The sequence below is a fragment of the Pristis pectinata genome, chromosome 16 (assembly GCF_009764475.1).
Source record: "Pristis pectinata isolate sPriPec2 chromosome 16, sPriPec2.1.pri, whole genome shotgun sequence".
Lineage (NCBI taxonomy): Eukaryota > Metazoa > Chordata > Chondrichthyes > Rhinopristiformes > Pristidae > Pristis > Pristis pectinata.
Genome location: NC_067420.1, coordinates 45,449,824 through 45,462,910, shown reverse-complemented (window position 1 = coordinate 45,462,910; position 13,087 = coordinate 45,449,824). Strand labels below are relative to the sequence as shown.

Genomic DNA, 13,087 nt, shown 5'->3' with positions numbered 1-13,087 from the left:
AAAATCAGTTCTGGTTCCAAACTACCAAATCTTAACCTTCTGGGTCAGCCGACCATGAGGGACCTTGTCGTTGTGCTGCCGATAATAAACAGGAATTGCCAGAAGCCTAACTGATGCGTTGCAGTGTGTTAGTGTCGCAGCCAGCAGTGCAGTGTGAGCTGGCACTGATCTGCCGGTGTTGTGATCTGCCAGTGTTGCAGTGTGAGTTGGCACTGTGATCTGCCAGTGTTGCAGTGTGAGTTGGCACTGATCTGCCAGTGTTGCAGTGAGTTGGCAGTGCAAACCACCAGTGTTGTGATCTGCCAGTGTTGCAGTGAGTTGGCACTGCAAACGGCCAGAGTTATGATCTGCCAGCGTTGCAGTGAGTTGGCGCTGTGATCTGCCAGTGTTGTGATCTGCCAGTGTTGCAGTTTGGTGCTGTGATCTGCCAGTGTTAGAGTGAGTTGGCACTGTGAACTGCCAGTGCTGTGATCTGCCAGTGTTGCAGTGAGTTGGCACTGCAAGCAGCCAGTGCTGTGATCTGCCAGTGTTGCAGTGAATTGGTGCTGTGATCTGCCAGTGTTGCAGTGAGTTGGCGCTGTGAACTGCCAGTGTTGTGATCTGCCAGTGTTGCAGTGAGTTGGCACTGCAAACGGCCAGCGTTTTGATCTGCCAGTGTTGCAGTGAGTTGGCGCTGTGATCTGCTGGTGTTGCAGTGAGAGCTGGGACTGTGATCCACAGACACTGCGGGGTGGGCCCATTCTGACTGTACCTCTGGTGTTTGTGTTTGACCCCAATGACATAGATGGTTGGGCAGTGACCAAGGGTGTTGGAATTTGACGGGTGAACGGCCAACCCAACCTCAATCAGCCAGAGTTTCAACAGCCCCAATTGTTGCTTCACAGCTTGTCCCAGCTCGGAGCTACGAACAGCTTGTCTCTCAGCTGTTTGTTTAGGGTGGGAAGCCAGTGTGCTTATCTATAAAGGAAGCTCTGTACATCAGAAGGAGGCTGCAGCAGAGGTGGGTGAGGCAGGAAACACGAGTTTGCTTCAACAATGTAAACTGGCCCGAGAGAGAGTGCAGGCAGCCCGACAGACTCTCGGTCTTACCGGGGCCGTCCAGTGACCGTGCCTGAACGGAATGCCTTGCTGCATATTCCCACTCACCACAGCCCAGAAAAATACTCGGCTCAGGAATTCCTCAGCTGCCTTTGAAACTTCCCTGAGAGAAACATCCCTCCTCCCCTCAGCGTGCTGACTGCCCTCGCTCGGGGTCCCCTGGTCTGGAACCTCGCTCCTGTAACCGGTTACTCCATCCAGATCAACCCCCTTGTCAACGGCTCCACTGAGTCTTCCCTTAAACTTTGTTCCAAGGAGAACTTCCCCCTTCTCCAGCCCCCCCACAGGACGTACTGAACCCCCAGACCCCCCCCAAGCAGGGCACACTGCTCCCCCAGACCCCACCCCCCACCTGTCCTGGTGACTGTTCTGCACTCTCTCCGCTGCCCTGTGGATGTTGCGGAGTGGAGGGCTGCAGTCACAGCGAGAGGGGATCGACGGCTTATTCTCACTGGAACCTAAGAGGCTGAGGGTTCACTTTGTGGAGGTTGATATCACTGGGGGACATAGATAGGACAGAGTGTTTCCCCCAGGGCAGGGGGTCTCCAACTGAGGGCCCAGGTTTGAGGAAACGCTGCCCAGGCTGGGCTGATGAGTGGTGATGAACATTCACTCCATAAAGGGTGCCATCAATAACCGAGTCCAGCAAGGAAGGTGGTGGGGGGAGTTGGTGCAGCTCGGGGGTGGGGGGAGTTGGTGCAGCTTGGGGGGTGGGGAGGGAGCTGGGACCAGGTGACGTGTCAGTAGGAAACCCAGACTGTCCGAGGGAGGGGCGGTACTGAGAGAGGGTCACACCGTGGGTGGGGCGGTACTGAGAGAGGGTCACACCGTGGGTAGGGCGGTACTGAGGGAGGGTCACACCGTGGGTAGGGCGGTACTGAGGGAGGGTCACACCGTGGGTGGGGCGGTACTGAGGGAGGGTCACACCGTGGGAGGGGCGGTGCCTCTGCACTTTCTATGAACTGGGATTTGTCCCCCTGTGGACTCCCAATTAAACTGCACTCTGTAACCCCGGGTCCGGTTGTAGTTTCTGCCACATTATTGCCGGGCTGTGGATAAACATCGTCTGTCTGAAGGGAACAGGTTTGAATTCTACTCTCAAACAGTTGTCGTCTGTGGGATTAATAGTTGGTGGGCCCCCACCCCCACCCCCTCCAGGGACCATGCTGCCGCCTGCTCCCCCATCCCCTGCCCCCCACCCTCCCACGGACCACCCCGACTGGAATGAGCAGTGCTGACTGACCACCAGCCACAGCTGTCCCGGGGGAACAGGCTGGTGGGGAGCTGGACATACGTCGCTCCCTCCTACTCCCTCCGTCACTGACCCGGGTGACACCAGTGACCCAGGGGTAGTGAGTGAGTGAAGGCACCCACCCCACCCACCCACCCTGTAGCCACAAGTGTTCACGCTCCATCAGATAGCACAGCCACCTTGGTGTGATGCCTGGTGCGGTCGACCTGCCCTGCGTGGTTCAGTGAGCTGGGCTGGTTACAGTCGGTAATGTCTGACTGGAGGGACTGTGTTGGGGGTGGGGGGGGGAAGCAGAGGTGTGGTGTGGGTCTCACGGGGTTGGGAAAGGGAGGTCCATGGTGTCACTCTGCTCTACACCACTCCCAGGAGTGGCTTCCAGACAGGTTCTAACTCCAGCCCCACCTTCTGCAGAAGTGTCGATGACACAGGAGGCTGTTGGTCTGGATGTACCTGCACCTTCCTCCCAGCATCAAGGCAGCTTGAGGCAGAACAAATGTGAGCCAAAAATAACCAGTGTATGGGCGGGTATAAATAGTGCATAAACAGCGGCAACTGAACCTCCAGAGCTGTGTGCTGAAGATCTCCTGCTGAACCTTCAGGCCCGTGTACCAGATACCGGGCACCTCCCTCAGGAGCCTGGAACTCCAGTTCCTGCTTCTGCTGGCTGACAGTGACCCCACAATGACCCTGCGTGTCCGGTCTAAGCCCTGACAGGGCTGTCGATCGGTGACAGCCCACCCCACTCTCGTGTCACTGTTCATTGAACCTCTGCAGTCCTCCTGGTGGGAGGTGTTCCTGAGCCTGTGGAGGAGGGTTCCCCAGACTTGCATCCACGGTGCGGACCAGTGATGTATTTCGAGAAAGGACTTGGAAGGAGTGTGACATTGCAACTCCTGTCAGATGTAGAAGGCGGACCTTGGATGTTCTGTGGCCTTGGCAAATATCAACAGCGCCACAGAGCTCTGGTGTTGGAGGGAGTGAGTCCGGGGAGAGGGGTGCTGATGGAATGATTCCCACCCCACTCCCCTGTTGTAATTTCACACAGCACGGAAACAGGCCCTTCAGCCCACGGTGCCTGTACCAACCACCACACAAAGGATGTGACTGCACTGGAGGGAGTGCAAAGGAGAGTCACTGGGACATTCCCTGCATTGGAGGACTTTAGTTATGGGGCGAGATCGGACAGGCTGTGCTTGTGTTCACTGGAGAGAAGCAGGCTGAGGGGTGACCTGATAGAGGTTTATAAGATCGTGAGAAGCATAGGGGTAGTGTAGAGGGTCAGAATCTTTTTCCCATGGTGAGTGTAACAAAAACAAGGGATCATAGGTTTAAGTTGAGGTTCAAGGGGGATCTGAGGGGTAAGCTTTTACCCAGAAAGGGGTGATATCTGGAACTCACTGCCAGAGGAGGGGGTGGAATCAGATACATCACAAAGTTTAAGAGCATTTAGACAGACACATGCGAGGCAGAGAAGGACACAGATCTAATGTGGGCAAATGGGATTAGTGTGGATGGGGAGAAAGGTCAGCGTGGATGTGATGGGCGAGGGGCCTGTTTCTGTGCCGTATGAATCTACGACGCCAAGCACCCATTGTAGCACTCAGGCTAGTGGACAGTCCTGCTGGGCTGGTAGATGGTGGAAATGCACGGATGGGTCCTCGTTGACGTATTCGGGGGCAGTGGACATTCCTGGCCAAGTGTGGCCAGCCAATGGGATGCAGCTGAGACTCCCACTGTGGTCAGCAAAGCACGGACGCTGCTGAGGGAGGAGGAACACGTGTTGGGTCTTCCCAGTGAAAGATCCACTGTCCAAAGTGGGCGAAAATATAGGCGGGCTGATCAGTAAGTGTGCAAACAGCACAACAATTGGTTGAGTTGTGAACAGTGAGGAAGGTTGTCAAAAGATTCAGCAGGATGTGGATCAGTTGGAGATGTGGGCAGGGAAGTGGCAGATGGAGTTTAATCTGGACAGTGTGAGGTGTTGCACTTGGGAGGTCAAACATAAGAGGAAAGTGTACAGTAAATGGCAGGACCCTTGGGAGCATTGATGGTACTGAGGGATCTTGGGGTCCAAATCCATAGCTCCATAAAAATGGCGACACAATTAGACACGGAAGGAGGCGCGTTTGCCTTCAGCAGTCGAATTAGGAATTCATGTTACAGCTGTATAAAACTTTGGTTGGGTCACACTTGGAGTATTGCGTGCAGTTCTGGTCGCCCCATTACAGGAGGGATGTGGAGGCTTTGGAGAAGGTGCAGAAGAGGTTCGCCAGGATGCTGCCTGGATTAGAGGGCATGAGCTATAAGGTGAGGTTGAACAAACTTGGGCTGTTTTCTCTGGAGCATCAGAGGCTGAGGGAGACCTGACAGAGGTTTATAAAATTATGAGAGGTATAGATAGGGTAGACAGAGTCTTTCTCCCAGGAGGTAAATGTCAAATACTAGAGGGCAGAGGTGAGAGGGGAGAAGAAGTTTAAAAGAGATTTACAAGGCAAGTACTTTTACATGGTGGGTGCCTGGAACAGGCTGCCAGGGGAGGTGGTAGAGGCAGATACGATGGTGTTTAATAGACATTTAGACGGGCACGTGAACAGATGGGATGGGGAGATATGGACCACGTGCAGGTAGATGGTATTAGACTGGCATCATGGTCAGTGCAGACGTGGTGGGCCGAAGGGCCTGTTCCTGTGCTGTACTATTCCATGTTCCATTGCTCCATCAGCACCTACCACAGAGTGGACCACCCGGAGCCAGGAATTATCCGGCTGGCGAAGGTGTGAAGCTGGCAGGGCACATTCCCACTCTCTGTGGAAGGGTGTGAGGAGATGACCTGTACTGACAGACCCTGGCATTGCATTGAGGATTGGTCCCTTCCTGATGGGTTCAGTGCAGGTGGCAGGTGCTGGCATTCCAGCCCTAGGTACTCTGGTGTTGGGTCAGTCCTGGGCTGAAACACCGTGACTGTGTAAACGCCGTGGGTTCGAGCTAACTGTGGGGCTGTCCTGCTGACCCAGTCTTCCTCTCTCTCCAGGGTGGGTACCCAGTCTGGGAGGATTTCATCTCCAAAACTACAAAGCTGCAGTCACACCTCAGGTACGAGATTCACCGACTCAGACATTAAACTTAAATATAAATGTGCCTTTGGCCCAGCCGCCGGCCCCCAGAGTTGGTGCTGGGGTCTGGGGCAACTCTGGGGCTCAAGTAACTCTGGGGATCTTGGTTCATTCCTGCACGGGGAGCAGTGGGAATGGGGTTAGGATGGGTGGGGATCCAGGTGGGTGTTTGATGGAGGTTGGGGTTGGTGTGGGGTGGGGGTTCAAGGTAGGGGTCCATGGGAGCAGCTCAATGTTTGATGGGGGTTGGGGGTGGGTGGTGGGGGTTTGGGGTCAGTGGGGAGGGGTTGATTTTGGGAGGACATGGGCAATGAGAGGGGTGGGGGCAGTAAAAGATGGATAACCGAAGGTGTGTCCACAACACTGGCTGCAGCCAGAGGTCAGCTGATAAACCATGGATCAGTGTGCTGCCCCACTGCAGTCGAATAGCTCAGCGGCTATCTTGGCCTTGGACGGAATTTGTGGATGGTGAAGGGGTGTTGCGGGTGGGGGGGTGACATTGGCAGGGTGATTCTGCCTTTCCTGAACAGCGTTACTGCCTGTTGTGACCAGACTGAACCCTTCCTCTGTTGCAGGACGACCATTGTCATAGCTGGCGCCTTCCTGGATGCTTTTCAGAAAGTAGCAGACCTGGCCACAAACACACGAGGTGAGTGAGTGAGCTGGAAAGAGGGCAGAGATTTACACGGATGTTGCTAGAACTTGAGGGACTGAGTTATGGAGAGAGGTTGAGCAGGTTGGGACCATTTTCATTGGAGCATAAGGGACAGGGGTGACCTTATAGAGGTGTGTAAAATCATGAGGGGCATTGATAGGGTGAAAGCACACAGTCTGTTTCCCAGGGTTGGGAAATCAAGAACTAGAGGGCACAGGTTTGAGGTGAGAGAGGAGAGATTTAATAGGAACAGAGGCCATTCAGTCCATAGTGTCTGTGCCAGCCACAGGTCATTTGGTGCAGTGCCAGCTCCCACTCTCCACCGGAGCCCTGGGTCCGAGATCTTTGGATCATCTGCTGCTGCCTCAGTGTGCAAGGTTCTGCTTCCACTACCCCGTCAGGCAGTTACTGCCCCACTCCCACCACTCACTGGGTGAAACAAAGCCCCCAGCTGCCCCTGCATTTGCTGTCGATTCTATAAACCGCTGTCCCTGGGTCGCTGTCCCTTGGTCACTGACCCCTCTGAGGGAGCTGGTCCTGTCTGTCCGTGTTCCCCAAAATTCCACACAGTGCTCCCTCTATTCCTTCACACGTCAGGTGTTCCCTCACCTTGTGTCTCCTCTTGTGGTGCCCACCTGCTCGGAAACTCCCCTGCTCACTGCTGACACTTTCGGTTTAAGCAAAGACTTTGGCTGAGTCTTCTGACGTTGAGGAGATGGAATGCAAATATTGGAAACAGTAAACAGAGCGAGGCATGGGGACGTTAAAGGGTCTAATACCTTTAGGGTGGTTAAATCACCAGGTCCAGATAAAATGCATTCCAGGCTTTTAAAAGAAGCAAACTTCAGTATCATTGGCAAGTTTCATAATTGTGGGTCCCGTTAATGTAAAGTCCAAATCATTTTTGTATACGTTGAGTAGGATCCAGTGCCCTACTGTCACTGGATCTTTTTCACTCACAGAGCCTGTTTTTAATACTTATCACATTCTTTAGATTCCATAGGCTTTAGCTTTCATCTGACTGCTGTGTGGGATTTTGTCAAAAGTGCTGTGAAAACCTGTGTATACTGAAAGAAATTGTCCTTGCCTTCTCTGTGCTCCTTGTTACCACCGCAAACAAATGTAAATAAATTACTCAGACGTGACCTTCCCTTAACAACAAGTTGATCTTGATTAACCTCTGTCGATGCTAATTTATACCCTTGTTCAGAATCCTTTAACACTTATGTGAGGCAAGCGAACCTGTAGCTACTCATCCTGACCCCTTCTCTTCTCTCCTCTCCCCTTTTAAGCAATAGAACCAGCCTATTCCATCCTTTGCTTCATGTAGTGACATGGGAGACATTTTATCTGGCCCTGGGAATTTATCCATCTTAAAGCTACTGGACGCTTTCATATGTCCCCTCCCTCCCTCCTTCCCACTTTTCTAATTCATGTACCATTCAGTTTCTCGTCAGTGTCGGAAAGGAAACCAAGAGATGGTGTTAATGCCGGACAGTGGGGCTGAATTAATGGGTCAGCTGTGGGAAAGCAGGTGTGAAGGGCTGAATGGCCTTCTGTTTGTTCTGCTCTCCTGAGTCATTTCTGTCAATCACTGGCACAGCCACAGGCTGTGTTGTGGAAATAATCTGGGACTCAACACCACCTGCAGCAAAGGGAGGGAACCAGATCGGATAATCACTTGAGAAGTGGAATTGGATGTGAACTGAGAGAGGGCGGGGGGGGGGGGGGGGGGGGGGGGGGGGGGTGGGGGGGGGGGGGGGGGGGGGGGGGGGGGGGTCGGTGTGAGGGGGAGAAGGAGGGAAGGGTCTGTGTGGAGGAGGGAAGGGGGGGGATCTGTGGGGAGGGGAGGAGGGAGGGGTCTGTGGGAGGGAACCGTTTGGAGAGTGTGACTTTTGTTGCGTTGCACCGTTTTACAGAACGTGACGAAGAGCTGAGTAAATGTGTGGCAGCTTGCCTAGAGCCGGACCCTAACCCTTGTCATTGTGGGGAGGGGCTGTGTAACCATGATATTCTAGGAGTTTTTGTAGAACCATGTGGACTGGGTTTGTAATTTAATGTAGTGCATTTAAAATGGACAAGAGTATCAAAGCTGAAACATTCACTTTAACAGTTGTTATAAAATCAGAAGCAAGTCATAAAATATTGCTGATGTGAGTGAGTTGAAATTGATGGGTCACGTGAGCTGTGGAGGAAACCACTCCACTTGTTTTTTTGTGAATCAACAGGTATTCTCCATGTTACACCTCTAACTCGCTGCATGGACCTGTTATCTTACCTCATCTTGTACTAATTGTGCACAGCTTATGACAGCCCATAACTCTCAGGCTGACTGTGGTCTGGCAGTCTGTGGGTCTGACCACGCACCCGAATTCTCAAACCTAACTCTGCACAGATGTTACAGCTGAATTTGTAGCTTGTAGACTTAACCCTGTCACACCTTGAGGACAGTTTTGTTTTTGATGGGGGTGTGTGTGTGAGAGAGAGAGAGAAAAGGAGCATGTATCTGATTTCTATTTCACCAACCACCAGCTGTGCCTCTGCACAGTTTACGTAGAGTTGCATCAATTGTTAGCACGGACTGTTGTGCTGAGTTGGTGTTTGTGCTGCACGTGACCCAGTCCCCTGCTCTCGACCTCTCTCCTGTCAGCAAATCCCGTTGTTCCCTTCTCTCATGTTTATCAGTTTTCCCTCATCGTCCCTCTGTTCCCTCCAACCCTTCGTACAGTAGTGACTCCACCATCCCCGGCTGGTAGATGTCATATCCACAACATCTATTTGATTGCGGTTTGAGGGGCAGATTGGGAGGGGGGAAGGGGGAACACGGCCTAGAACCAGAGATGTTTGAGGGCAGTGGTCAGTAGGGCCAGGGTGGAGGTAAGAAGTGACAAGGTGTCACTGCCTTGGACCCCTGTCCCACTGAGAACAAGCACACTGGTAACAAAGGTGGTGTAGTGACCACAGCCCATACATGTTGAACAAAACAAGTAGTACGTCTCGAGGGCAAGATCACTGAATGTGGCCAGGATAGTTTGTCAAAATATAAGCAGCAGAACCAGCCAAGCCATGGACCATTTTAGATCAACAGCAAAAATCTGCAGATGCTGGAAATCTGAAATAAAATAGAAAATGCTGGAAGTCTTCAGCAGGTCAGGCAGCGTCTGTGGAGAAGAAAACAGGGTTAATATTTCGGCTGAAGATGTTACATTCTGATGCAAGATCAACAACGTGAAATATAGGTTCTGTTTAATTGCTGAGTGTCCCCAGCATATTCTGTTTTTATTTTAATCTGTTTTAGACCTGGAGAGAAGACGGGCAATAACCTGCAGGGAAGGAGCCTCTGGGAAAGGGTGAACATAATGTGACGGGGTTTCACAGGCAGTTTGACAGTTAGATCTGGACTTAATTACAGTGTTAAACAAATATTTACAAAGGTGTGAGACGAGCTGGTAAAGTTGGGAAATCAGATGGAGATGTGATGTTAGATGGGCAAATGGTGTACACTTAAAACAATATTTGTAAATTCTAAGTGAAATCACATTCCATTGACGAAGGTAGAGTTTTCCACCTGTGACTGAAAGATGAGGATGATTTCAGATGAGCAGAAGCTTGCAGAATATGTACAGCAGAGAACTGGGCAAACGGGTTGTAGGGACATCTGTTGTCGGAGGCTAAAATGGAAAGTTGAGCCAGGGAGTGAAGGAATGTGTGAGACAGCAGCAATGTTCCAGAGACGGGGAGTAATAAAGGTGAAGAACTTGAGGGTTCCCTGAGTGCCTGGGTGATTGTGGCTGCATGGCTAGTGATCTTAGAGTCATAGAGATGTACAGCACAGAAAGAGGCTCTTCAGCCCACCATGCTGACCACCATCTATACTAATCCCGCCTGCCTGCATTAATTCCATCTCCCGCTGTGCCCTGCTCATTCAAGCACCTGTCCAGCTGCCTCTTAAATGTTGTTACTGTTCCTGCCTCCACCTCCCCCTCTGGCAGCTCATCCCAGATACCCACTGCTCTTTGTGAGGAAAAATTTACCCCTCAGATCCCCTTTAAACCTCCTCCCTCACCTTAACTGATGCCCTCTAGTTTTAGACATCCTTCCCACAAGAAGCAAATACTGACTACCTACTCTATCTATGCCCCTCATAATTCTGCACACCTCTATCATGTCACCTCTCAGCCCCCTTCACTGGGAAAACAGACCCAGTCGATCCAATCTGTCCTTATAACTCCAGTCCCAGATTCTGGAAATTTTGACGCAGCTTTTCAGTCAGTTTCAGGAAACTGCAGGCTAGTTAGTCTGACAAATGTTGTCAAGGAAATGCTGGCATCGGCTATTAAGGATGTGTTGACAGGGCACAGAGCACATAATGTGATTAGACAGGGTCAGCTTGGCTCATGAAAGGAAGATTGTATTTGAGGAATGTTAGATTTTTGTGAATCTAACTGGAAGGGTAGATGAAGGGGCACGAGTAAATGCAACATATTTAGATCTTCAGAAGATTTTTCCAAGGTGTTGCATCAGAAGAAGTTACACAGGTGAAGACACGTGAGGGTAACCTGAGAGATGATCGATTTACAAACAGAACTCGTAGGGATAATTTTTGTGATCCAAGTTCCTCTCTACCAAGCTTTAGAACTTCAGCAGGGAAACCGTTCTACTCCTGAGGCCTTGTTTCTCAGTTGATATACAACCATTTTGACCGCATTGATCTGGACTGGAGTGTGTGCTGTGGAATGGAGTTGAGGACCCTGTGTCAGACTCAATCATGGTTGAGAAGTTTCTCAGTGTTCCTTCCAGAAGGGATTGACACCTTTTTTGCCCTTGACGTACTTGCCTCCATTCTTGGCTGTCAGTTGGTGGGTCTGTGGGTATTTGGGCTATAGATGGTATTGACGGTACTGAAGATTCTGCGGTTCCTTGACCCACTATGCTCTTTGACTCGCTGTCTTGGCTTTAAGTCGTGGGTTTTCTGATGGACCTCAGCTTTCAGGTGTTTGAGGAGATTTTTTTTGGAGTGTGGTGGAGGTTCCAATCCAGGAACACCTTGCACTTGCAGTAATTAGCTCCTGCACCTCTTCATGATGCTTCCTGGTGGAGAAGCCAAGAGCCTCTTCACAGATGTCAACTATGGTGGAGCACAGGGCAGTCCATTTGTCACAGACACTCCTCACTCCTGTTCGCAGACAGTTGCCAGCTTGTCTGAGAAGAGTTATCTTTGTGGGACCCTTAAATCTTTCAGCCTCATCTCCCATGTGTAGAAAGATGATGTGTGGAGGGGTCTCCGATGCACAATTTTTGACCATCTTTAAGAAAGGAGACAAACGTGGTGCCTGCAGAGAGGTCTCCCTGACATCTCCCTCAGGGAAGGTCATCAGCAGGTCCTCCTCAACCATCTCCTGGTCCTCGGATTGCAGTGTGGCTTCTGCCCACCAGTGGACATCTGCACAGAGCAAGATAGGATAAGATTTCTTCATTAGTCACACGTGCATTGAAACACACAGTGAAATGCATCTTTTGCATAGAGTGTTTCTGAGTGCAGCCTGCAAGTGTCGCCACACTTCTGGCGCCAACATAGCATGTCCACATCTCCTAACCCGTAAGTTTTTGGAATGTGGGAGGAAACCAGAGCACCCGGAGGAAACCCACACAGACACGGGGAGAATGTACAAACTCCTTACAGACAGCGGCCGGAATTGAACCTGAGTCACTGGTGCTGTAATAACGTTACGCTAACTGCTACACTACCATGCCTGCCCCAGAGACACAAGCAGTACCAACTGCCATACAGAACTTCACAAGGGATTATAAAGAACCTTGTCAAACTTGGCTGCCTACATAAAGTCATCTCCATCTTACACCGACATAATGGGGTGTAAGCCATGATCTAACCCAGGGGTCCACAACAAACCTGATGGCAGTGCAGACTGGTCTCAAGCAAGGCAGAGACATCATTGCCAACTTTCTCACTGCAGTGTGACACCTCAGCTCCGAATGGTGTGGAGCTAGTTTATTGACATACAGGAAACCCACGTTTCCTCATCCTGAGCTCACTCATCGGGACTTGGAGCAGGGACAGGAGCCAACCAATCAGTGTCTTGAGCCTCTTCCACCATCCAATTACATCCTGGTTTATCCATTCATGTTTTGTATCACCTTACAATGTAGGAGGCCATTCAGCCCAACTAGTCTGTGCTGTCTCTGAGCAGCCCAGCAATCCCATTTCCCCACTTATGTCCCTGTAAACCTGTTGCCTCACATGTCAATTACTGTCTGCTCACACCAGGGCTACTTCACAGAACCAGGTCACCTGAAAGCAGAATATCTTTGGGATGTGGGAGGAAACCAGGTGAAACTCCACGTGGAGCAGTGAGTTCCCTCCACTCTCCCAGTTATCACCTTGAATATATCCACTGACTCCACCTCCATCTCCTCTGGGACTTCCAGAGTCACCACCCTCTGAGAGAAGAAATTTCTCCTCACTGCCTGAGATGGGTGCCCTCTAATCCTGCACCTGTGGCCCCTTGTTCTAGAGACCCCCACCAGGGGAAACATCCTCCCAGCAATGCCCCCCCCGAGTCCGGTACTTCAATGAGATCACTTCTCAATCTTCTAAACTTCAATTAACATGGACCCAACCTGTCCACCCTCCCTTCAGCCCAGGAATTGACCCAGTGAACTCTGCACTGCCTCCCATGCAAGCCCATCCTTCCTTTAATACAGAGACTGACACACCTTCGAGTTGTTCACTGAAGCATCCAAGAGAATGAACCTTACACTTAAAACCAGCAAAACAAGGAACATTACCAAACTGCCACCAACACTAATCTCCAACATAAAGTTCCACAAGGAGACTCTCCCAAGTCTGAGAACCTCTTGGCACAAACAGGCATTGATGCTGGCATAACCTTTGGTCTATTGGGGAAAACTGAAGACCAAAGTTGTGGTTCACCAGGTAATCGTGTTCTC

General features: G+C 51.2%; 1 protein-coding gene across 1 annotated transcript in view; it reads left to right on the top strand.

Annotated features, from left to right (window-relative positions):
• Positions 1 to 3,992: 3,992 nt before the first annotated feature.
• LOC127579061 (cytochrome c1, heme protein, mitochondrial) overlaps positions 3,993 to 13,087 on the top strand; it is a 90,421-nt gene continuing 81,326 nt past the window's right edge. The window contains 4 exon segments of the mRNA XM_052031691.1: positions 3,993 to 4,192; positions 5,073 to 5,124; positions 5,382 to 5,443; positions 6,039 to 6,112. Coding sequence (XP_051887651.1) covers positions 3,993 to 4,192; positions 5,073 to 5,124; positions 5,382 to 5,443; positions 6,039 to 6,112 — 388 coding nt within the window.